The 27,975-nt window shown below is 36.5% G+C and overlaps 1 protein-coding gene across 2 annotated transcripts in view; it reads right to left on the bottom strand.

The window, feature by feature from the left end:
- Window positions 1–27,975, bottom strand: part of LOC129829447 (membrane-associated guanylate kinase, WW and PDZ domain-containing protein 1-like) — a 298,033-nt gene that overhangs the window by 72,513 nt on the left and 197,545 nt on the right. For both annotated transcript variants that reach the window (XM_055891146.1, XM_055891145.1), the window contains exons 9-12: window positions 18,911–19,478; window positions 13,833–14,334; window positions 11,886–11,949; window positions 5,719–6,216 (exon numbers count right to left, since the gene is read on the bottom strand). In XM_055891146.1, the coding sequence (XP_055747121.1) occupies window positions 5,719–6,216; window positions 11,886–11,949; window positions 13,833–14,334; window positions 18,911–19,478 (1,632 nt within the window). The remainder of the gene's footprint in view (window positions 1–5,718; window positions 6,217–11,885; window positions 11,950–13,832; window positions 14,335–18,910; window positions 19,479–27,975) is intronic.

Here is a 27,975-nt window from a genome sequence, read left to right as displayed (position 1 = left end):
GCATCAGGTATAGAGTGGGCTTTGAGAGTACAGTGTGCCCTGTCCCTGCTCCCCGCACTAGTATGAAGTTGCGTATCCTTAGCCCGGTGCCTCCAGTTCCGGCACCACGCACCAGGTCTACAGTGCGCCTTATCCGGCCAGAGCCATCCGTCTCCCCAGCGCCATCTGAGCCATCCGTCTCCCCAGCGCCATCTGAGCCATCCGTCTCCCCAGCGCCATCTGAGCCATCCGTCTCCCCAGCGCCATCTGAGCCATCCGTCTCCCCAGCGCCGTCTGAGCCATCCGTCTGCAATGAGCCTGCAAAGCCGCCCGTCTGCCATGAGCCTGCAAAGCCGCCCGTCTGCCATGAGCCTACAGAGCCGTCCGCCAGACAGGAGCCGCTAGAGCCGCCCGCCAGACAGGAGCCGCTAGAGCCGCCCGTCAGACAGGATCTGCCAGAGCCGCCCGTCAGACAGGATCTGCCAGAGCCGCCAAACAGACAGGATCTGCCAGAGCCGCCAACCAGACAGGATCTGCCAGAGCCGCCAACCAGACAGGATCTGCCAGAGCCGCCAACCAGACAGGATCTGCCAGAGCCGCCAGCGAGCCATGAGCAGCCAGAGCCGTCAGAGAGCCATGAGCGTCGAGAGCCGTCAGCCAGCCATGAGCGTCGAGAGCCGTCAGCCAGCCATGAGCGTCGAGAGCCGTCAGCCAGCCATGAGCGTCGAGAGCCGTCAGCCTGCCATGAGCGTCGAGAGCCGTCAGCCTGCCATGAGCGTCGAGAGCCGTCAGCCTGCTATGAGCGTCGAGAGCCGTCAGCCTGCCATGAGCGTCAAGAGCCGTCAGCCAGCCATGAGCGTCGAGAGCCGTCAGCCTGCCATGAGCGTCGAGAGCCGTCAGCCTGCCATGAGCGTCGAGAGCCGTCAGCCTGCCATGAGCGTCCAGATTCGTCAGTCAGCCAGGAGCTGCCCTTCAGCCAGAAATGGCTATATACCCAGAACTGCCCCTCAGTCCAGAGCTGTCTCTCTGTCCGGAGCTGCCTTTCAGTCCGGAGTTGCCCCTCTATTATGATCTCCCTCTCTATCTTGATCTACCTCTTTATTCTTATCTATCCCTCTGTCTTGATTTATCCCTCTGTCCCGGTGCTGTCCCTGTCATGGATGTTACAAAGAGGATTTTGTGGGATATGGGTGGACATTTTTAGGGGTAGATGGAGGTTGGGATTGACTATGGTGGGGTGGGGACCTCGCCCGGAGCCTGAGCCACCACCGTGGTCAGATGCCCACCCAGACCCTCCCCTAGACTTTGTGCTGGTGCGCCCGGAGTTCGCACCTTATGGGGGGGGTTATGTCACGTTCCTGACCTATTTATGTTAGTTTGTTATGTGTGTTAGTTGGTCAGGACGTGAGGTTGGGTGGGCATTCTATGTTTTCTGTTTCTGTGTTGGTTTTGGGTTGCCTGGTATGGCTCTTAATTAGAGGCAGGTGTTTGGCGTTCCTCTAATTAGGAGTCATATTTAGGTAGGCGTTGTCACAGTGTTCGTTGTGGGTGATTGTCTTCCGTGTCTGTGTAATTGTTTGCACCATACGGGACTGTTACGGTTTGTTCGGTTTGTGTAGTCTAATTGTCCTATTCGTGCGTTCTTATTGTTTTATGTAAGTTCGTCGTATAGGTCTGTCTTCACCGTTTTGTTATTTTTGTTAGTTTATACAAGTTCGTGTTTTTTCGTTAAATAAATATGTGTTCAAACTTCGCTGCGCCTTGGTTCCCTCAATACTCCTCCTTTTCGGTCGAAGAGGAGGAGGACCGCCGTTACAGATACTGTCGAGTAGAATATCTATAATTACCCAGATACCGTAGAGTAGAATATCTATAATTACCCAGATACTGTCGAGTAGAATATCTATAATTACCCAGATACTGTCGAGTAGAATATCTATAATTACCCAGATACTGTCGAGTAGAATATCTATAATTACCCAGATACCGTAGAGTAGAATATCTATAATTACCCAGATACCGTAGAGTAGAATATCTATAATTACCCAGATACTGTCGAGTAGAATATCTATAATTACCCAGATACTGTCGAGTAGAATATCTATAATTACCCAGATACCGTAGAGTAGAATATCTATAATTACCCAGATACTGTCGAGTAGAATATCTATAATTACCCAGATACTGTCGAGTAGAATATCTATAATTACCCAGATACTGTCGAGTAGAATATCTATAATTACCCAGATACTGTCGAGTAGAATATCTATAATTACCCAGATACCGTCGAGTAGAATATATATAATTACCCAGATACCGTAGAGTAGAATATCTATAATTACCCAGATACTGTCGAGTAGAATATCTATAATTACCCAGATACTGTCGAGTAGAATATCTATAATTACCCAGATACCGTAGAGTAGAATATCTATAATTACCCAGATACTGTAGATTAGAATATCTATAATTACCCAGATACCGTAGAGTAGAATATCTATAATTACCCAGATACTGTCGAGTAGAATATCTATAATTACCCAGATACCGTAGAGTAGAATATCTATAATTACCCAGATACTGTAGAGTAGAATATCTATAATTACCCAGATACCGTAGAGTAGAATATATATAATTACCCAGATACTGTAGAGTAGAATATCTATAATTACTCAGATACTGTCGAGTAGAATATCTATAATTACCCAGATACTGTAGAGTAGAATATCTATAATTACCCAGATACTGTAGAGTAGAATATCTATAATTACCCAGATACTGTAAGTAGAATATCTATAATTACCCAGATACTGTAAGTAGAATATCTGTAATTACCCAGATACTGTAAGTAGAATATCTATAATTACCCAGATACTGTAGAGTAGAATATCTATAGTTACCCAGATACTGTAAGTAGAATATCTATAATTACCCAGATACTGTCGAGTAGAATATCTATAATTACCCAGATACTGTAGAGTAGAATATCTATAATTACCCAGATACTGTCGAGTAGAATATCTATAATTACCCAGATACTGTCGAGTAGAATATCTATAATTACCCAGATACTGTCGAGTAGAATATCTATAATTACCCAGATACTGTAGAGTAGAATATCTATAATTACCCAGATACTGTAAGTAGAATATCTATAATTACCCAGATACTGTAGAGTAGAATATCTATAATTACCCAGATACTGTAGAGTAGAATATCTATAATTACCCAGATACCGTAGAGTAGAATATATATAATTACCCAGATACTGTAGAGTAGAATATCTATAATTACCCAGATACTGTCGAGTAGAATATCTGTAATTACCCAGATACTGTCGAGTAGAATATCTGTAATTACCCAGATACTGTAGAGTAGAATATCTATAATTACCCAGATACTGTAGAGTAGAATATCTATAATTACCCAGATACTGTAAGTAGAATATCTATAATTACCCAGATACTGTAAGTAGAATATCTGTAATTACCCAGATACTGTAAGTAGAATATCTATAATTACCCAGATACTGTAGAGTAGAATATCTATAATTACCCAGCTACTGTAAGTAGAATATCTATAATTACCCAGATACTGTAAGTAGAATATCTATAATTACCCAGATACTGTAGAGTAGAATATCTATAATTACCCAGATACTGTAAGTAGAATATCTATAATTACCCAGATACTGTAAGTAGAATATCTATAATTACCCAGATACTGTAAGTAGAATATCTGTAATTACCCAGATACTGTAAGTAGAATATCTATAATTACCCAGATACTGTAGAGTAGAATATCTATAATTACCCAGATACTGTAAGTAGAATATCTATAATTACCCAGATACTGTAAGTAGAATATCTATAATTACCCAGATACTGTAAGTAGAATATCTGTAATTACCCAGATACTGTAAGTAGAATATCTATAATTACCCAGATACTGTAGAGTAGAATATCTATAATTACCCAGATACTGTAGAGTAGAATATCTATAATTACCCAGATACTGTAAGTAGAATATCTATAATTACCCAGATACTGTCGAGTAGAATATCTATAATTACCCAGATACTGTAAGTAGAATATCTATAATTACCCAGATACTGTAGAGTAGAATATCTATAATTACCCAGATACTGTAAGTAGAATATCTATAATTACCCAGATTATTTTCTTATTGTAGGCTACTACTTTCACCACTATTAGTCTTGAAATCTTTGGTTGTTTACTAAACTACTCACTCTCAGGTGAGGTTACAAGTTTATCAACTTTCAAAGCAGAATTACTTTCCCATTATTTCCGCAAATGCAGTGTATGACATACCATTTTCTATCTCTGAGACTCTATTTTAATATTTTATAAAATAATAATAACATTTTGCTACATGAGATCGAATTGAGGTGGTCGATCACACAATAAACAGAATTCTACTGTATCTGTTCTGGATGGAAGTGTATTATACATCAACAGAATTGCTTCAGATTTCATAGCTTCTTTGAGCAGACGTTACAGGTTTATAGTGCTATGAGGCAATGAGATAGCGTTGGCTCATTAATTAAACCAGAAGTGTTGAATAACCAGAAGGTAACGAAGCCCGTGTTAATTAAACCAGGTAGCGAAGCCCGTGTTAATTAAACCAGAGGTGTTGAATACCCAGAAGGTAACGAAGCCCGTGTTAATTAAACCAGAGGTGTTGAATAACCAGAAGGTAACAAAGCCCGTGTTAATTAAACCAGGTAACGAATCCCTTGTTAATTAAACCAGAGGTGTTGAATAACCAGAAGGTAACGAAGCCCGTGTTAATTAAACCAGGTAACGAATCCCTTGTTAATTAAACCAGAGGTGTTGAATAACCAGAAGGTAACGAAGCCCGTGTTAATTAAACCAGGTAACGAATCCCTTGTTAATTAAACCAGAGGTGTTGAATAACCAGAAGGTAACGAAGCCCGTGTTAATTAAACCAGAGGTGTTGAATAACCAGAAGGTAACGAAGCCCGTGTTAATTAAACCAGAGGTGTTGAATAACCAGAAGGTAACGAAGCCCGTGTTAATTAAACCAGGTAACGAATCCCTTGTTAATTAAACCAGAGGTGTTGAATAACCAGAAGGTAACGAATCCCTTGTTAATTAAACCAGAGGTGTTGAATAACCAGAAGGTAACGAATCCCTTGTTAATTAAACCAGGTAACGAATCCCTTGTTAATTAAACCAGAGGTGTTGAATAACCAGAAGGTAACGAAGCCCGTGTTAATTAAACCAGGTAACGAATCCTGTGTTAATTAAACCAGAGGTGTTGAATACCCAGAAGGCATTGAATCCTGTGTTAATTAAACCAGAGGTGTTGAATAACCAGAAGGCATTGAATCCTGTGTTAATTAAACCAGAGGTGTTGAATACCCAGAAGGCATTGAATCCTGTGTTAATTAAACCAGCGGTGTTGAATAACCAGATGGTAACGAAACCCTTGTTAATTAAACCAGAGGTGTTGAATACCCAGAAGGCATTGAATTATAAATGGATGGGGGGGGGGGGGGGGGGGGGGGCAGCATATAACACAACAAAGGAATTATATTTATGACCAGGCCTCATATTCATAAAGCACCTCAGAGTATGAGTACTGATCTAGGATCAGTTTTGCCCTTTTATATCATAATGAATAAAACTATGTGGACAAGCAGAGGATCTGATCCTTGATCAGCACCGGGTTATAAATAGACAATAAATGACTCACCCCCATTGGCCAGGTCCTTTGAGGCGATGATGAAGCCGAACCCCTCCCCCGGCCGTCTCCGTAGCTCCACCTCCTGACCCCTGACCCCTAGAATTGCCTCTCCCCCTCGTCTGTCCACCTGGCCCTTGGCCACAGCCCCCAGTCCTGTTCCTCCTCCCCAACCTCGAGGGGGCCTCAACACACCGGGAGCCCCACCACCGTTCTCCACCCCAAGCCAGTCTCTGGGTTCCAGGGTGAGGGTTACAGGGACTGAGTCCAGAAAGCTTGTGCTCTGGACCAGGGAGGGGAGGTCTGTGGAGGGCGTGGAGGGCGAGGCTGGGGAGAGGTCACTGTGGCTGGGGGGGATGTGGGGGATGTGAGGGAGGTGCAGGGGCACCAAGGCATCTGAGGTGGAGGAGGAGGCAGGCAGGTCGGTTGGGAGGCCATGGGAGGAGGAGGAGCCCAGGGGAGAGGGGAGGGGCTTGTAGAGGTTAGGGGAGACAGGAGAAAAGAGGGACCCTGGAGGGAGAGAGAGAGAGAGAGAGACAGAAGAGTGAGAGAGGTGGGAGAGAGAGAGGTGGGAGGGAGAGAGAGAAACGTATCATTTGAACACTAAGAGAGAGACGTTCAGCTCATCTAGACCTATCAGAATGTCAATAGTGAACCCGACACAAGGAAACAGAATCTCTGAGGAGAAACAACCCTGTATCCTGTACACAGTAACCTGGTCTGAAAGCTGAAGTGGTTTCAAACCTAAACAAATGAAGTTTCCTGTTACATACAGCGTATTTAAAACCAAATCGTACAGAAGTTAAATGTTACATAGAGAGGATTCGTAAATAAAGTACTAAAGTTTCATGTTACATAAAGAGTATTTTAACAGGAAGAACACCAGGATGAGGGTACTGCACAAATGCTAGCAACAGCAGTAGTATTACTAGTATGTATATCGGTAAATACAGGGTATTGTGGTAGTATCAGTACTCGAGTGTTTATACAGGTTATATAGGTACATACAGTGTATTGTGGTAGTATCAGTACTCAAGTGTTTATACAGGTTATATAGGTACATACAGTGTATTGTGGTAGTATCAGTACTCAAGTATTTATACAGGTTATATAGGTACATACAGTGTATTGTGGCAGTAACAGTACTAGTAGTATTTATACAGGTTATATGGGTAAATACAGTGTATTTGTGGTAGTAATGGTAGTATTTATACAGGTTAAATAGGTAAATACAGTGTATTTGTGGTAGTACTAGTAGTATTTATACAGGTTATATGGGTAAATACAGTGCATTTGTGGCAGTAGTAGTAATGGTAGTATTTATACAGGTTCTATAGGTAAATACAGTGTATTTGTGGTAGTACTAGTAGTATTTATACAGGTTATATGGGTAAATACAGTGTATTTGTGGTAGTAATGGTAGTATTTATACAGGTTGTATGGGTAAATACAGTGTATTTGTGGTAGTAATAGTAGTATTTATACAGGTTGTATGGGTAAATACAGTGTATTTGTGGTAGTAATAGTACTAGTAGTATTTATACAGGTTATATGGGTAAATACAGTGTATTTGTGGTAGTACTAGTAGTATTTATACAGGTTGTATGGGTAAATACAGTGTATTTGTGGTAGTACTAGTAGTATTTATGCAGGTTATATGGGTAAATACAGTGTATTTGTGGTAGTACTAGTAGTATTTATACAGGTTGTATGGGTAAATACAGTGTAGTTGTGGTAGTACTAGTAGTATTTATACAGGTTATATGGGTAAATACAGTGTATTTGTGGTAGTACTAGTAGTATTTATACAGGTTGTATGGGTAAATACAGTGTATTTGTGGTAGTACTAGTAGTATTTATACAGGTTGTATGGGTAAATACAGTGTATTTGTGGTAGTAATGGTAGTATTTATACAGGTTGTATGGGTAAATACAGTGTATTTGTGGTAGTACTAGTAGTATTTATGCAGGTTATATGGGTAAATACAGTGTATTTGTGGTAGTACTAGTAGTATTTATACAGGTTATATGGGTAAATACAGTGTATTTGTGGTAGTAATGGTAGTATTTATACAGGTTCTATAGGTAAATACAGTGTATTTGTGGTAGTAATAGTACTAGTAATATTTATACACATTATATGGGTAAATACAGTGTATTTGTGGTAGTAATGGTAGTATTTATACAGGTTACATAGGTAAATACAGTGTATTTGTGGTAGTACTAGTAGTATTTATGCAGGTTATATGGGTAAATACAGTGTATTTGTGGTAGTAATGGTAGTATTTATACAGGTTACATAGGTAAATACAGTGTATCTGTGGTAGTAGTAGTAATGATAGTATTTATACAGGTTATATGGGTAAATACAGTGTATTTGTGGTAGTACTAGTAGTATTTATACAGGTTGTATGGGTAAATACAGTGTATTTGTGGTAGTACTAGTAATATTTATACAGGTTGTATGGGTAAATACAGTGTATTTGTGGTAGTACTAGTAGTATTTATACAGGTTATATGGGTTAATACAGTGTATTTGTGGTAGTAATGGCAGTCTTTATACAGGTTACATAGGTAAATACAGTGTATTTGTGGTAGTACTAGTAGTATTTATACAGGTTGTATGGGTAAACACAGTGTATTTGTGGTAGTAATGGTAGTATTTATACAGGTTATATGGGTAAATACAGTGTATTTGTGGTAGTACTAGTAGTATTTATACAGGTTCTATAGGTAAATACAGTGTATTTGTGGTAGTAATAGTACTAGTAGTATTTATACAGGTTGTATGGGTAAATGCAGTGTATTTGTGGTAGTAATGGTAATATTTATACAGGTTGTATGGGTAAATACAGTGTATTTGTGGTAGTACTAGTAGTATTTATACAGGTTGTATGGGTAAATAAAGTGTATTTGTGGTAGTACTAGTAGTATTTATACAGGTTGTATGGGTAAATACAGTGTATTTGTGGTAGTACTAGTAGTATTTATACAGGTTATATGGGTAAATACAGTGCATTTGTGGCAGTAGTAGTAATGGTAGTATTTATACAGGTTCTATAGGTAAATACAGTGTATTTGTGGTAGTAATAGTACTAGTAATATTTATACACATTATATGGGTAAATACAGTGTATTTGTGGTAGTAATGGTAGTATTTATACAGGTTCTATAGGTAAATACAGTGTATTTGTGGTAGTAATAGTACTAGTAATATTTATACACATTATATGGGTAAATACAGTGTATTTGTGGTAGTAATGGTAGTATTTATACAGGTTACATAGGTAAATACAGTGTATTTGTGGTAGTACTAGTAGTATTTATGCAGGTTATATGGGTAAATACAGTGTATTTGTGGTAGTAATGGTAGTATTTATACAGGTTACATAGGTAAATACAGTGTATCTGTGGTAGTAGTAGTAATGATAGTATTTATACAGGTTATATGGGTAAATACAGTGTATTTGTGGTAGTACTAGTAGTATTTATACAGGTTGTATGGGTAAATACAGTGTATTTGTGGTAGTACTAGTAGTATTTATACAGGTTGTATGGGTAAATACAGTGTATTTGTGGTAGTAATAGTACTAGTAGTATTTATACAGGTTATATGGGTAAATACAGTGTATTTGTGGTAGTACTAGTAGTATTTATACAGGTTGTATGGGTAAATACAGTGTATTTGTGGTAGTAATAGTACTAGTAGTATTTATACAGGTTATATGGGTAAATACAGTGTATTTGTGGTAGTACTAGTAGTATTTATACAGGCTGTATGGGTAAATACAGTGTATTTGTGGTAGTACTAGTAGTATTTATACAGGTTGTATGGGTAAATACAGTGTATTTGTGGTAGTACTAGTAGTATTTATACAGGTTATATGGGTAAATACAGTGTATTTGTGGTAGTAATGGTAGTATTTATACAGGTTACATAGGTAAATACAGTGTATCTGTGGCAGTAGTAGTAATGGTAGTATTTATACAGGTTCTATAGGTAAATACAGTGTATTTGTGGTAGTAATAGTACTAGTAATATTTATACACATTATATGGGTAAATACAGTGTATTTGTGGTAGTAATGGTAGTATTTATACAGGTTACATAGGTAAATACAGTGTATTTGTGGTAGTACTAGTAGTATTTATGCAGGTTATATGGGTAAATACAGTGTATTTGTGGTAGTAATGGTAGTATTTATACAGGTTACATAGGTAAATACAGTGTATCTGTGGTAGTAGTAGTAATGATAGTATTTATACAGGTTATATGGGTAAATACAGTGTATTTGTGGTAGTACTAGTAGTATTTATACAGGTTGTATGGGTAAATACAGTGTATTTGTGGTAGTACTAGTAGTATTTATACAGGTTGTATGGGTAAATACAGTGTATTTGTGGTAGTACTAGTAGTATTTAAACAGGTTATATGGGTAAATACAGTATATTTGTGGTAGTACTAGTAGTATTTATACAGGTTATATGGGTAAATACAGTGCATTTGTGGCAGTAGTAGTAATGGTAGTATTTATACAGGTTCTATAGGTAAATACAGTGTATTTGTGGTAGTAATAGTACTAGTAATATTTATACACATTATATGGGTAAATACAGTGTATTTGTGGTAGTAATGGTAGTATTTATACAGGTTACATAGGTAAATACAGTGTATTTGTGGTAGTAATAGTACTAGTAATATTTATACACATTATATGGGTAAATACAGTGTATTTGTGGTAGTAATGGTAGTATTTATACAGGTTACATAGGTAAATACAGTGTATCTGTGGTAGTAGTAGTAATGATAGTATTTATACAGGTTATATGGGTAAATACAGTGTATTTGTGGTAGTACTAGTAGTATTTATACAGGTTGTATGGGTAAATGCAGTGTATTTGTGGTAGTACTAGTAGTATTTGTACAGGTTGTATGGGTAAATACAGTGCATTTGTGGTAGTACTAGTAGTATTTATACAGGTTCTATAGGTTAATACAGTGTATTTGTGGTAGCAATGGTAGTATTTATACAGGTTACATAGGTAAATACAGTGTATTTGTGGTAGTAATGGTAGTATTTATACAGGTTGTATGGGTTAATACAGTGTATTTGTGGTAGTACTAGTAGTATTTATACAGGTTGTATGGGTAAATACAGCGTATTTGTGGTAGTAATAGTACTAGTAATATTTATACACATTATATGGGTAAATACAGTGTATTTGTGGTAGTAATATTAGTCTTTATACAGGTTATATAGGTAAATACAGTGTATTTGTGGTAGTACTAGTAGTATTTATACAGGTTCTATAGGTAAATATAGTGTATTTGTGGTAGTACTAGTAGTATTTATACAGGTTCTATAGGTAAATACAGTGTATTTGTGGTAGTAATAGTACTAGTAGTATTTATACAGGTTGTATGGGTAAATGCAGTGTATTTGTGGTAGTAATGGTAGTATTTATACAGGTTGTATGGGTAAATACAGTGTATTTGTGGTAGTACTAGTAGTATTTATACAGGTTCTATAGGTAAATACAGTGTATTTGTGGTAGTAATAGTACTAGTAATATTTATACACATTATTTGGGTAAATACAGTGTATTTGTGGTAGTAATGGTAGTCTTTATACAGGTTACATAGGTAAATACAGTGTATTTGTGGTAGTACTAGTAATATTTATACAGGTTCTATGGGTTAATACAGTGTATTTGTGGTAGTAATGGTAGTATTTATACAGGTTATATGGGTAAATACAGTGTATTTGTGGTAGTACTAGTAGTATTTATACAGGTTCTATAGGTTAATACAGTGTATTTGTGGTAGTACTAGTAGTATTTATACAGGTTGTATGGGTAAATACAGTGTATTTGTGGTAGTACTAGTAGTATTTATACAGGTTGTATGGGTAAATACAGTGTATTTGTGGTAGTACTAGTAGTATTTATACAGGTTCTATAGGTTAATACAGTGTATTTGTGGTAGTACTAGTAGTATTTATACAGGTTGTATGGGTAAATACAGTGTATTTGTGGTAGTAGTAGTAGTATTTATACAGGTTGTATGGGTAAATACAGTGTATTTGTGGTAGTACTAGTAGTATTTATACAGGTTCTATAGGTAAATACAGTGTATTTGTGGTAGTACTAGTAGTATTTATACAGGTTAATGGTCTTACCTCCTCTGTAAACCAACAGCACTACTTCTCCCTGCTTGGTGTGTTTCTGGAGGACCCGCTGGACCTTCGATGCAGAGGTCATGTTAAAATAGGTTTTAAAAAAATTGGCAAACATCTCACACGATTTTTTTCAAAGGCCTTTTTCAAATAGACTTGTTGTGACTTTCAGAAACAAGCTCTTGTGTACCGTACCAGTCAAATGTTTGGACACACCGAATAATTTAAGGGTTTTTCCCATTTTACAATTTTCTACATTGTAGAATAATAGTGAAGACATCAAAACTATGAAATAACACATATGGAATCATGTAGTAACCAAAAAAGTGTTAAACAAATCAAAAAATATTTTATATTTGAGATTCTTCAAAGTAGACACCCTTTGTCTTGATGGCGGCTTTGCACACTCTTGGCATTCTCTCAACCAGCTTCACGAGGTAGTCACCTGGAATGCATTTCAATTAACTGTTGTGCCTTATTTAAAGTTCATTTGTGGAATTTCTTTCCATCTTAATGCATTTGAGCCAATCAGTTGTGTTGTGACAAGGTAGGGGTGGAATACAGAAGATAGCCCTATTTGGTGAAATACCAAGTCTATATTATGGCAAGAACAGCTCAAATAAGCAAAGAGAAACAACAGTCCATCATTACTTTAAGTTATGAAGGTCAGTTAATGCGGAACATTTCAAGAACTTCGAAAGTTTCTTCAAGGTCAGTCGCAAAAACCATCAAGCGCTATGATAAAACTGCCTCTCATGAGGACCACCACAGGAAAGGAAGACCCAGAGTTACCTCTGCTGCAGAGTATAAGTTCATTAGAGTTAACTGCACTTCAGATTGCAGCCCAAATAAATGCTTCACAGAGTTCAAGTAAAAGACACATCTCAACATCAACTGTTCAGAGGGGACTGCATGAATCAGGCCTTCGTGGTCAAATTGCTGCAAATAAACCACTACTAAAGAACACCAATAATAAGAAGAGACTTGCTTGGGCCAAGAAACACGAGCAATGACATTAGACCGGTGGAAATCTGTCCTTTGGTCTGATGAGTCCAAATTTGAGATTTTTGGTTCCAACCTCTGTTTCCTTGTGAGATGCAGAGTAGGTGAACGGATGATCTCTGCATGTCTGGTTCCCTTCGTGAAGCATGGAGGAGGTGTGATGGTGTGGGGGTGCTTTGCTGGTGACACTGTCAGTGATTTATGTAGAATTCAAGGCACATTTAACCAGCATGGCTACCAGAGCATTCTGCAGCGATACGCCATCCCACCTGGTTTGCACTTAGTGGGACTATCATTTGTTTTTCAACAGGACAATGACCCAACACACCTCCAGGCTGTGTAAAGGGCTATTAGACCAAGAAAGAGAGTGATGGAGTGCTGCATCAGATGACCTGGTCTCCACAATCACCCGACCTCAACTCAATTGAGATGGTTTGGGATGAGTTGGACCGCAGAGTGAAGGAAAAGAAGCCAACAAGTGTGCAGCATATGTGGGAACTCTTTCAAGATGGTTGGAAAAGTTTTCTTCACGAAGCTGGTTGAGAGAATGCCAAAAGTGTGCAACGCTGTCATCAAGGCAAAGGGCGGCTATTTGAAGAATCTCAAATATAAAATATGTTTGGATTTGTTTAACACTTTTTTGGTTACTACATGATTCCATATGTGTTATTTCATAGTGTTGATGTCTTCACTATTATTATACAATGTGGAAAGTAGGATAAAGAAAATCGGTTGAATGAGTAGGTGTGTCCAAACTTTTGACTGGTACTATATATATATGTCTTTAAGTATTCTCTGTGTCAATAACTCAACATTGTCAGAATGTTTATGCTCCAGAGAGTGATGAGAACTGATGATTAATATTGAGCTTGTTTGTTGCAAAAAATACCAATAATCAACCAAATCTTAGCCTCTAAGCTGTAGAACTGCCTCGAAAGTCGGTCGTACCTGAGCGAAGCTGAGACTCTGCACGTCGGCGCCGTTGATCTTCACTATAGCATCCCCTGGCTGCAGGGAGGAGCACTGCCTTCTGTCCCAGACCCTCTTCACCAGGGCCAGCTGCCCCCCCTGCCCCCCCGCTGTCACACTGAACCCCATCCCACCCCCCTCACTTCTCCCCAGGGGCACAGGGACCAGCTCCCCTCCTCCAGCCCCACCAGGTACTCCCTCACTGGCCGCACTGTGGCCCCCATGGGGGTGGGCGTTGGCTGGGCAGCCATTGAAGCCGCAAGGGGGGACCTCCGTGGGCGAGGGGAGCATGAGGGAGGTCTGGGGCATGGGGGGCCGTTGGCAGGGGGCTCCGGGGGTGGTGGCGGTGCACACGTCCGGCTGGGACAGGGGCAGATTGGAGACGGAGGTGGGCAGGGTGGAGGTGGAGAAGTCACTCTGGTGGTGGAGCATGGAGGAGGGGGTGGGGAGGGAGTTCGCGTTGTAGCGCATCAGAGGCCATCTGAGAGGGAAGAAGATACAGAGGATAAGGAGGGAGACAGGATGATAGATGTTAGATAATATTCTGTTCCAGTCTGACACACATAGAGGAAACTAAGAACTGTGACCTGGCTGCAGATCAAACAGCACATCAACTGTTTTTCATAAAGCCCTTTTCACATCACCAGTTGTCACAAAGTGCTTTACAAGATGGCGTAAAACGTGTGGTTTGTCTTGTCCCGTCTTGTCCCGTGTATATATAGTTTTTTCATATACATTTTGTATATATTTTAATCTAACTTTCCATCTTTGTCGGACTGAATATACTCTCCTGCAACCCGCCTCACCCAATGTGGAATAGATCTGCTATTTTTAGATTTTAGAACCAGAACTCCCATCAGAAGCTAGCCAGCTAACTAGCTAGTAGTCAGTTAGCCGCTGCTAGCGATCATCACCGTTAACTCGGACTCCAGACAGCCTCAGATCGATCAATACTTGCCAGTCTGCACAGCGCGATATCAACCCAGAGCATATCGGACTGCTTTTTCTTATTTTTTGCTCCTTTTACTCTCTGTTCTGAACGCACTAGACGACCAGTTCTTATAGCCTATAGCCGTACCCTTATCCTACTCCTCCTCTGTTCCTCTGGTGATGTGGAGGTTAACCCAGGTCCTGCAGTCCCCAGCACCACTCCCATTCCCCAGGCGCTCTCATTTGTTGACTTCTGTAGCCATAAAAGCCTTGATTTCATGCATGTTAACATCAGAAGCCTCCTCTCTAAGTTTGTTTTATTCACTGCTTTAGCACACTCTGCAAACCCTGATGTCCTAGCCATGTCTGAATCCTGGCTTAGGAAGGTCACCAAAAATCCTGAATTTTTCATCCCCAACTACAACATTTTCCGACAAGATAGAACTGCCAAAGGAGGCGGAGTTGCAATCTCCTGCAGAGATAGCCTTCAGAGTTCTGTCATACTATCCGGGGCGGTGCCCAAACAGTTTGAGCTTCTACTTTTAAAAATCCACATTTCCAGAAACAAGTCTCTCACCGTTGCCGCTTGTTATAGACCCCCTTCAGCCCCCAGCTGTGCCCTGGACACCATATGTAAATTGATTGTCCCCCATCGAGGAACGAGGCTCTGAGGTCCTCGGTTTGCTGTTGCATTTCATGTCTTTATTCTGATCCCCAAAGAAAATCTGTCTCCGAGTCAATATACCGTCGGTACAGCTTAGTCGAGGTAATTGTGGTAATTTGTGCATGCAGGTAGATGTAGATAATAGATATAGATGTAGGTAAATGTAGATAATAGATATAGATGTAGATAATAGATGTAGATGTAGATAATAGATGTAGATGTAGATAATAGATATATATGTAGGTAGATGTAGATAATAGATATAGATGTAGATAATAGATATAGATGTAGGTAGATGTAGATAATAGATATAGATGTAGGTAGATGTAGATAATAGATATAGATGTAGGTAGATGTAGATAATAGATATAGATGTAGATAATAGATATAGATGTAGGTAGATGTAGATAATAGATATAGATGTAGGTAGATGTAGATAATAGATATAGATGTAGATTATAGATATAGATGTAGGTAGATGTAGATAATAGATATAGATGTAGATAATAGATATAGATGTAGATTATAGATATAGATGTAGGTAGATGTAGATAATAGATATAGATGTAGATAATAGATATAGATGTAGATAATAGATATAGATGTAGGTAGATGTAGATAATAGATATAGATGTAGGTAGATGTAGATAATAGATATAGATGTAGATAATAGATATAGATGTAGATTATAGATATAGATGTAGGTAGATGTAGATAATAGATATAGATTTAGATAATAGATATAGATGTAGATAATAGATATAGATGCAGGTAGATATAGATAATAGACATAGATTTAGATAATAGATATAGATGTAGATAATAGATATAGATGTAGGTAGATGTAGATAATAGATATAGATGTAGATAATAAAAATTGATGTAGATAATAGATATAGATGTAGATAGATGTAGATAATAGATATAGATGTAGGTAGATGTAGATAATAGATATAGATGTAGGTAGATGTAGATAATAGATGTAGATTTAGATAATAGATATAGATGTAGGTAGATGTAGATAATAGATATAGATGTAGAAAATAGATATAGATGAAGGTAGATGTAGATAATAAAAATTGATGTAGATAATAGATGTAGATGTAGATAATAGATATAGATGTAGATAATAGATGTAGATGTAGATAATAGATATATATGTAGGTAGATGTAGATAATAGATATAGATGTAGAAAATAGATGTAGATGTAGAAAATAGATATAGATGTAGGTAGATGTAGATAATAGATATAGATGTAGATAATAGATGTAGATGTAGAAAATAGATATAGATGTAGGTAGATGTAGATAATAGATATAGATGTTGATAATAGATGTAGATGTAGATAATAGATATAGATGTAGATAGATGTAGATAATAGGTATAGATGTAGGTAGATGTAGATAATAGATATAGATGTAGAAAATAGATATAGATGTAGGTAGATGTAGATAATAGATATAGATGTAGATAATAGATGTAGATGTAGATAATAGATATAGATGTAGATAGATGTAGATAATAGGTATAGATGTAGATAGATGTAGATAATAGGTATAGATGTAGGTAGATGTAGATAATAGATATACATGTAGATAATAGATATAGATGTAGATAATAGATATACATGTAGATAATAGATATAGATGTAGGTAGATGTAGATAATAGATATAGATGTAGGTAGATGTAGATAATAGATATAGATGTAGGTAGATGTAGATAATAGATATAGATGTAGGTAGATTTAGATAATAGATATAGATGAAGATAGGTAGGGGTAAAGTGACTATGCATAGATAATAAACACAAGTAGCAGCAGTATTTAAAAAAAAGGGGGGTGGTGCCAATGTAAATAGTCCGGGTGGCCATTTGACTAACTGTTCAGCAGCCTTATGGCTTGGGGGTAGAAGCTGTTAATTAAGGAGCCTTTTGGACCCAGACTTGGCACTCCGGTACCGCTTGACGTGTGGTCGCAGAGAGAACAGTCTATGACTTGGGTGGCTGGAGTCTTTGACCATTTATAGGGCCTTCCTCTGTCACCGCCTGGTATATATGTCCTGGATGGCAGGAAGCTTGGCCCTGGTGATGTACTGGGCCGTACGCACTACCCTCTGTAGTGCCTTGCGGTCGAATGCCAAGCCAAGCAGTTTCCAACCAGTCAGGATGCTCTCAATGATGCAGATGTGTAACCTTTTGAGGATCTGAGGACCCATGCCAAATCTTTTCAGTCTCCTGAGGGGGAATAAAAGTTGTCGTGCGATGTTCACTATAGTTTGTTGGGGGTGTGCTCGGCCCTCCTTTTCCTGTAGTCCACGATCAACTCCTTTGTCTTGATCACGTTGAGGGAGAGGTTGTTGTCCTGGCACCACCCTGCCAGTTCTCTGACCTCCCTATAGGCTGTCTCATCGTTGTTGGTGATCAGGCCTACCACCGTTGTGTCATCGGCAAACTTAATGATGGTGTTGGAGTCGTGTTTGGCCACGCAGTCGTGGGTGATCAGGAAGTACAGGAATGGATTAAGCACGCACCCCTGTGGGACCCCATGTTGAGGATCAGTGTGGCAGATGTGTTGTTACCTACCCTGACCACCTGGGGGGCGGCCCGTCAGGAAGTCCAGGATCCAGTTGCAGAGGGAGGTGTTCAGTCCCAGGGTCCTTAGCTTAGTGGTGAGTTTTGAGGGCACTATGGTGTTGAACGCTGAGCTATAGTCAATGAATAGCATTCTAACGTAGGTTTTCCTTTCGTTCCTTAGGTGAGAAAGGGCCGTGTGAAGTGCAATAAAGACTGCGTCACCTTTGGATCATCTGTGGATCTGTTGAGGTGGTATGCCAATTGGAGTGTATTTGAACTATGTTAGCACATCTGATCGAACTGGTCAACTAATCATCAAGCCCTTGACTAGGTACATCAGGTGAGCTAGTTCAGACCAACATCAACATGGTGAAACAATGGGGGTCCTTGAGGAGAGGTTTGAAAACAACCAAGTTAGGGTTAGTTAGTTAGTTAGGGTTAGTTAGTTAGGGTTAGTTAGTTAGGGTTAGTTAGTTAGGGTTAGTTAGTTAGGGTTAGTTAGTTAGTTCGTTAGTTAGGGTTAGTTAGTTAGGGTTAGTTAGTTAGTTAGTTAGGGTTAGTTAGTTAGTTAGGGTTAGTTAGTTAGGGTTAGTTAGTTAGTTAGTTAGTTAGTTAGTTAGTTAGTTAGTTAGGGTTAGTTAGTTAGTTAGGGTTACTTAGATAGGGTTAGTTAGTTAGTTAGGGTTAGTTAGTTAGGGTTAGTTAGTTAGGGTTAGTTAGTTAGTTAGTTAGTTCGTTAGTTAGTTAGTTAGGGTTACTTAGTTCGTTAGTTAGGGTTAGTTAGTTAGTTAGGGTTAGTTGGTAAGTTAGGGTTAGTTCGTTAGTTAGTTAGTTAGTTAGGGTTAGTTAGTTAGTAAGTTAGGGTTAGTTAGTTAGTTAGGGTTAGTTACCTCTGTGTCGCTCCACCCGAGGCTCCTTCCTCTGAGTCACTCTGGCTGGTGGACGTTCGTTCAGGCAGGGGAGGAGGAGGGATGCCCCTACTGTGAGAGGAGGGGGCACAGGCTGAGCTGGCGGAAGAGCTAAGGATTCCATTAGACAGCGGGTAGGAGGGGGGCGCCGACACCAGGTCTGCCGCGTTCCCGTTAGCGTCCAGCCCCGACCCTGAGTTTCCCGCCACTCTGAGATAGTTTCCATTGTGATGAGACATTGTACGATTCAGGTTAGACAGGCCGGGAAGTTGTGGGGGCTCGGCAGGGCCAGGACCGGGGGTGGAGAGGGGCTGAGCGGTGGCTGTGGAGGGAGGGGTGGCTGCAGCGCTGAGGGGTTCAAGAGGAGAGGAGGAGGCGGAAGGGGTCAGGGGTTGTTTGGGACAGCCGTCTGGGTTGTAGAGCATGGGATAGCCCCTCCGTAACACAACGTCCACACTGTGACCCATGGGGACAGACTTCAACGTCTCTACCACCTCTTTATGAGACAGACCCAGGACACAGCTGTCATTGATGTAGACCAGGATATCAGCTGCAGGAGACAGGGAGAGAGGTGGAGAGAGAGAGAGAGAGAGGTGGAGAGAGAGCGAGAGAGAGAGAGAGAGACAGAGATCAGGTGTTATATCATCCACTACTATAGATCAGTATGTAGTATATCATCCACTACTATAGATCAGTATGTAGTATATCATCCACTACTATAGATCAGTATGTAGTATATAGATCAGTATGTAGTATATCATCCACTACTATATATCAGTATGTAGTATATCATCCACTACTATATATCAGTATGTAGTATATAGACCAGTATGTAGTATATCATCCACTACTATAGATCAGTATGTAGTATATAGATCAGTATGTAGTATATCATCCACTACTATAAATCCGTATGTAGTATATCATCCACTACTATAGATCAGTATGTAGTATATAGATCAGTATGTAGTATATAGATCAGTATGTAGTATATCATCCACTAATATAGATCAGTATGTAGTATATCATCCACTACTATAGATCAGTATGTAGTATATAGATCCGTATGTAGTATATCATCCACTACTATAAATCCGTATGTAGTATATCATCCACTACTATAGATCAGTATGTAGTATATCATCCACTACTATAGATCAGTATGTAGTATATCATCCACTACTATAGATCAGTATGTAGTATATCATCCACTACTATAGATCAGTATGTAGTATATAGATCAGTATGTAGTATATAGATCAGTATGTAGTATATCATCCACTACTATAGATCAGTATGTAGTATATAGATCAGTATGTAGTATATCATCCACTACTATAGATCAGTATGTAGTATATAGATCAGTATGTAGTATATAGATCAGTATGTAGTATATCATCCACTAATATAGATCAGTATGTAGTACATCATCCACTACTATAGATCAGTATGTAGTATATAGATCAGTATGTAGTATATCATCCACTACTATATATCAGTATGTAGTATATCATCCACTACTATAGATCAGTATGTAGTATATCATCCACTACTATAGATCAGTATGTAGTATATAGATCAGTATGTAGTATATCATCCACTACTATAGATCAGTATGTAGTATATCATCCACTACTATAGATCAGTATGTAGTATATCATCCACTACTATAGATCAGTATGTAGTATATAGATCAGTATGTAGTATATCATCCACTACTATAGATCAGTATGTAGTATATCATCCACTACTATAGATCAGTATGTAGTATATAGATCAGTATGTAGTATATCATCCACTACTATAGATCAGTATGTAGTATATAGATTAGTATGTAGTATATCATCCACTACTATAGATCAGTATGTAGTATATCATCTACTACTATAGATCAGTATGTAGTATATCATCCACTACTATAGATCAGTATGTAGTATATCATCCACTACTATATATCAGTATGTAGTATATCATCCACTACTATAGATCAGTATGTAGTATATAGATCAGTATGTAGTATATCATCCACTACTATAGATCAGTATGTAGTATATCATCCACTACTATAGATCAGTATGTAGTATATCATCCACTACTATAGATCAGTATGTAGTATATAGATCAGTATGTAGTATATCATCCACTACTATAGATCAGTATGTAGTATATCATCCACTACTATAGATCAGTATGTAGTATATCATCCACTACTATAGATCAGTATGTAGTATATCATCCACTACTATAGATCAGTATGTAGTATATAGATTAGTATGTAGTATATCATCCACTACTATATATCAGTATGTAGTATATAGATCAGTATGTAGTATATCATCCACTACTATATATCAGTATGTAGTATATAGATTAGTATGTAGTATATCATCCACTACTATATATCAGTATGTAGTATATAGATCAGTATGTAGTATATCATCCACTACTATAGATCAGTATGTAGTATATAGATTAGTATGTAGTATATAGATCAGTATGTAGTATATAGATCAGTATGTAGTATATCATCCACTACTATAGATCAGTATGTAGTATATAGATTAGTATGTAGTATATCATCCACTACTATAGATCAGTATGTAGTATATAGATCAGTATGTAGTATATCATCCACTACTATATATCAGTATGTAGTATATAGATCAGTATGTAGTATATCATCCACTACTATAGATCAGTATATAGTATATAGATCAGTATGTAGTATATCATCCACTACTATAGATCAGTATTTAGTATATCATCCACTACTATAGATCAGTATGTAGTATATAGATCAGTATGTAGTATATAGATCAGTATGTAGTATATCATCCACTAATATAGATCAGTATGTAGTATATAGATCAGTATGTAGTATATAGATCAGTATGTAGTATATCATCCACTACTATAGATCAGTATGTAGTATATCATCCACTACTATAGATCAGTATGTAGTATATAGATCAGTATGTAGTATATCATCCACTACTATAGATCAGTATGTAGTATATAGATCAGTATGTAGTATATAGATCAGTATGTAGTATATAGATCAGTATGTAGTATATAGATCAGTATATAGTATATAGATCAGTATGTAGTATATCATCCACTACTATAGATCAGTATATAGTATATAGATCAGTATGTAGAATATCATCCACTACTATAGATCAGTATATAGAATATCATCCACTACTATAGATCAGTATGTAGTATATAGATCAGTATGTAGAATATCATCCACTACTATAGATCAGTATATAGAATATCATCCACTACTATAGATCAGTATGTAGTATATCATCCACTACTATAGATCAGTATGTAGTATATAGATCAGTATGTAGTATATCATCCACTACTATAGATCAGTATGTAGTATATCATCCACTACTATAGATCAGTATGTAGTATATAGATCAGTATGTAGTATATCATCCACTACTATAGATCAGTATGTAGTATATCATCCACTACTATAGATCAGTATGTAGTATATCATCCACTACTATAGATCAGTATGTAGTATATCATCCACTACTATAGACCAGTATGTAGTATATCATCCACTACTATAGATCCGTATGTAGTATATCATCCACTACTATATATCAGTATGTAGTATATAGATCAGTATGTAGTATATCATCCACTACTATAGATCAGTATATAGTATATAGATCAGTATGTAGTATATCATCCACTACTATAGATCAGTATGTAGTATATAGATCAGTATGTAGTATATCATCCACTACTATAGATCAGTATGTAGTATATCATCCACTACTATATATCAGTATGTAGTATATCATCCACTACTATAGATCAGTATGTAGTATATCATCCACTACTATATATCAGTATGTAGTATATCATCCACTACTATAGATCAGTATGTAGTATATAGATCAGTATGTAGTATATCATCCACTACTATAGACCAGTATGTAGTATATAGATCAGTATGTAGTATATCATCCACTACTATAGATCAGTATATAGTATATAGATCAGTATGTAGTATATCATCCACTACTATAGATCAGTATGTAGTATATAGATCAGTATGTAGTATATCATCCACTACTATAGATCAGTATGTAGTATATAGATCCGTATGTAGTATATCATCCACTACTATAGATCAGAATGTAGTATATCATCCACTACTATAGATCAGTATGTAGTATATAGATCCGTATGTAGTATATCATCCACTACTATAGATCAGTATGTAGTATATCATCCACTACTATAGATCAGTATGTAGTATATAGATCAGTATGTAGTATATCATCCACTACTATAGATCAGTATATAGTATATAGATCAGTATGTAGTATATCATCCACTACTATAGATCAGTATGTAGTATATCATCCACTACTATAGATCAGTATGTAGTATATAGATCAGTATGTAGTATATCATCCACTACTATATATCAGTATGTAGTATATAGATCAGTATGTAGTATATCATCCACTACTATATATCAGTATGTAGTATATAGATCAGTATGTAGTATATCATCCACTACTATATATCAGTATGTAGTATATCATCCACTACTATAGATCCGTATGTAGTATATCATCCACTACTATAGATCAGTATGTAGTATATAGATCAGTATGTAGTATATCATCCACTACTATATATCAGTATGTAGTATATCATCCACTACTATAGATCAGTATGTAGTATATCATCCACTACTATAGATCAGTATGTAGTATATCATCCACTACTATAGATCAGTATGTAGTATATAGATCAGTATGTAGTATATCATCCACTACTATATATCAGTATGTAGTATATAGATCAGTATGTAGTATATCATCCACTACTATAGATCAGTATGTAGTATATCATCCACTACTATAGATCAGTATGTAGTATATCATCCACTACTATAGATCAGTATGTAGTATATAGATCAGTATGTAGTATATCATCCACTACTACAGATCAGTATGTAGTATATCATCCACTACTATAGATCAGTATGTAGTATATCATCCACTACTATAGATCAGTATGTAGTATATAGATCAGTATGTAGTATATCATCCACTACTATATATCAGTATGTAGTATATAGATCAGTATGTAGTATATCATCCACTACTATAGATCAGTATGTAGTATATCATCCACTACTATAGATCAGTATGTAGTATATCATCCACTACTATAGATCAGTATGTAGTATATCATCCATTACTATAGATCAGTATGTAGTATATCATCCACTACTATAGATCAGTATGTAGTATATCATCCACTACTATAGATCAGTATGTAGTATATCATCCACTACTATAGATCAGTATGTAGTATATAGACCAGTATGTAGTATATCATCCACTACTATAGATCATTATGTATTATATAGACCAGTATGTAGTATATCATCCACCTCTATAGATCAGTATGTAGTATATAGATCAGTATGTAGTATATCATCCACTACTATATATCAGTATGTAGTATATAGATCAGTATGTAGTATATCATCCACTACTATAGATCAGTATGTAGTATATAGACCAGTATGTAGTATATCATCCACTACTATAGATCAGTATGTAGTATATAGATCAGTATGTAGTATATCATCCACTACTATAGATCAGTATGTAGAATATCATCCACTACTATAGATCAGTATGTAGTATATCATCCACTACTATAGATCAGTATGTAGTATATAGATCAGTATGTAGTATATCATCCACTACTATAGATCAGTATGTAGTATATAGATCAGTATGTAGTATATCATCCACTACTATAGATCAGTATGTAGTATATCATCCACTACTATAGATCAGTATGTAGTATATCATCCACTACTATAGATCAGTATGTAGTATATCATGCACTACTATAGATCAGTATGTAGTATATCATCCACTACTATAGATCAGTATGTAGTACATCATCCACTACTATATATCAGTATGTAGTATATCATCCACTACTATAGATCAGTATGTAGTATATAGATCAGTATGTAGTATATCATCCACTACTATAGATCAGTATGTAGTATATAGATCAGTATGTAGTATATCATCCACTACTATAGATCAGTATGTAGTATATCATCCACTACTATAGATCAGTATGTAGTATATCATCCACTACTATAGATCAGTATATAGAATATCATCCACTACTATAGATCAGTATGTAGTATATCATCCACTACTATAGATCAGTATGTAGTATATAGATCAGTATGTAGTATATCATCCACTACTATAGATCAGTATATAGAATATCATCCACTACTATAGATCAGTATGTAGTATATCATCCACTACTATAGATCAGTATGTAGTATATAGATCAGTATGTAGTATATCATCCACTACTATAGATCAGTATGTAGTATATCATCCACTACTATATATCAGTATGTAGTATATCATCCACTACTATAGATCAGTATGTAGTATATAGATCAGTATGTAGTATATCATCCACTACTATAGATCAGTATGTAGTATATCATCCACTACTATAGATCAGTATGTAGTATATCATCCACTACTATAGATCAGTATGTAGTATATCATCCACTACTATAGACCAGTATGTAGTATATCATCCACTACTATAGATCAGTATGTAGTATATAGATCAGTATGTAGTATATCATCCACTACTATAGATCAGTATGTAGTATATAGATCAGTATGTAGTATATAGATCCGTATGTAGTATATCATCCACTACTATAGATCAGTATGTAGTATAACATCCACTACTATAGATCCGTATGTAGTATATCATCCACTACTATAGATCAGTATGTAGTATATCATCCACTACTATAGATCAGTATGTAGTATATCATCCACTACTATAGATCAGTATGTAGTATATAGATCAGTATGTAGTATATCATCCACTACTATAGATCAGTATGTAGTATAACATCCACTACTATAGATCAGTATGTAGTATATCATCCACTACTATATATCAGTATGTAGTATATCATCCACCACTATAGATCAGTATGTAGTATATAGATCAGTATGTAGTATATCATCCACTACTATAGATCCGTATGTAGTATATCATCCACTACTATAGATCCGTATGTAGTATATCATCCACTACTATAGATCAGTATGTAGTATATAGATCAGTATGTAGTATATCATCCACTACTATAGATCAGTATGTAGTATATAGATCAGTATGTAGTATATCATCCACTACTATAGATCCGTATGTAGTATATCATCCACTACTATATATCAGTATGTAGTATATCATCCACTACTATAGATCAGTATGTAGTATATAGATCAGTATGTAGTATATCATCCACTACTATAGATCCGTATGTAGTATATCATCCACTACTATAGATCAGTATGTAGTATATCATCCACTACTATAGATCAGTATGTAGTATATCATCCACTACTACAGATCAGTATGTAGTATATCATCCACTACTATAGATCAGTATGTAGTATATCATCCACTACTATAGATCAGTATGTAGTATATATATCAGTATGTAGTATATAGATCAGTATGTAGTATATAGATCAGTATGTAGTATATAGATCAGTATGTAGTATATAGATCAGTATGTAGTATATCATCCACTACTATAGATCAGTATATAGAATATCATCCACTACTATAGATCAGTATGTAGTATATCATCCACTACTATAGATCAGTATGTAGTATATCATCCACTACTATAGATCAGTATGTAGTATATCATCCACTACTATAGATCAGTATGTAGTATATAGATCAGTATGTAGTATATAGATAAGTATGTAGTATATAGATCAGTATGTAGTATATAGATCAGTATGTAGTATATAGATCAGTATGTAGTATATCACCCACTACTATAGATCAGTATGTAGTATATCATCCACTACTATAGATCAGTATGTAGTATATCATCCACTACTATAGATCAGTATGTAGTATATCATCCACTACTATAGATCAGTATGTAGTATATAGATCAGTATGTAGTATATAGATCAGTATGTAGTATATAGATCAGTATGTAGTATATAGATCAGTATGTAGTATATCATCCACTACTATAGATCAGTATATAGAATATCATCCACTACTATAGATCAGTATGTAGTATATCATCCACTACTATAGATCAGTATGTAGTATATCATCCACTACTATAGATCAGTATGTAGTATATAGATCAGTATGTAGTATATAGATCAGTATGTAGTATATCATCCACTACTATAGATCAGTATGTAGTATATCATCCACTACTATAGATCAGTATGTAGTATATAGATCAGTATGTAGTATATAGATCAGTATGTAGTATATAGATCAGTATGTAGTATATCATCCACTACTATAGATCAGTATATAGAATATCTTCCACTACTATAGATCAGTATGTAGTATATAGATCAGTATGTAGTATATCATCCACTACTATAGATCAGTATGTAGTATATCATCCACTACTATAGATCAGTATGTAGTATATAGATCAGTATGTAGTATATCATCCACTACTATAGATCAGTATGTAGTATATCATCCACTACTATAGATCAGTATGTAGTATATCATCCACTACTATAGATCAGTATGTAGTATATAGATCAGTATGTAGTATATAGATCAGTATGTAGTATATCATCCACTACTATAGATCAGTATGTAGTATATCATCCACTACTATAGATCAGTATGTAGTATATAGATCAGTATGTAGTATATAGATCAGTATGTAGTATATCATCCACTACTATAGATCAGTATATAGAATATCATCCACTACTATAGATCAGTATGTAGTATATCATCCACTACTATAGATCAGTATGTAGTATATAGATCCGTATGTAGTATATCATCCACTACTATAGATCAGTATGTAGTATATCATCCACTACTATAGATCTGTATGTAGTATATCATCCACTACTATAGATCAGTATGTAGTATATCATCCACTACTATAGATCAGTATGTAGTATATAGATCAGTAT

Source organism: Salvelinus fontinalis, chromosome 31, assembly GCF_029448725.1.
Source record: "Salvelinus fontinalis isolate EN_2023a chromosome 31, ASM2944872v1, whole genome shotgun sequence".
In the NCBI taxonomy this organism is placed as follows: Eukaryota; Metazoa; Chordata; class Actinopteri; order Salmoniformes; family Salmonidae; genus Salvelinus; species Salvelinus fontinalis.
Note: the sequence above shows the minus strand (reverse complement) of the source record. Positions and strands in the feature narration are given on the sequence as shown.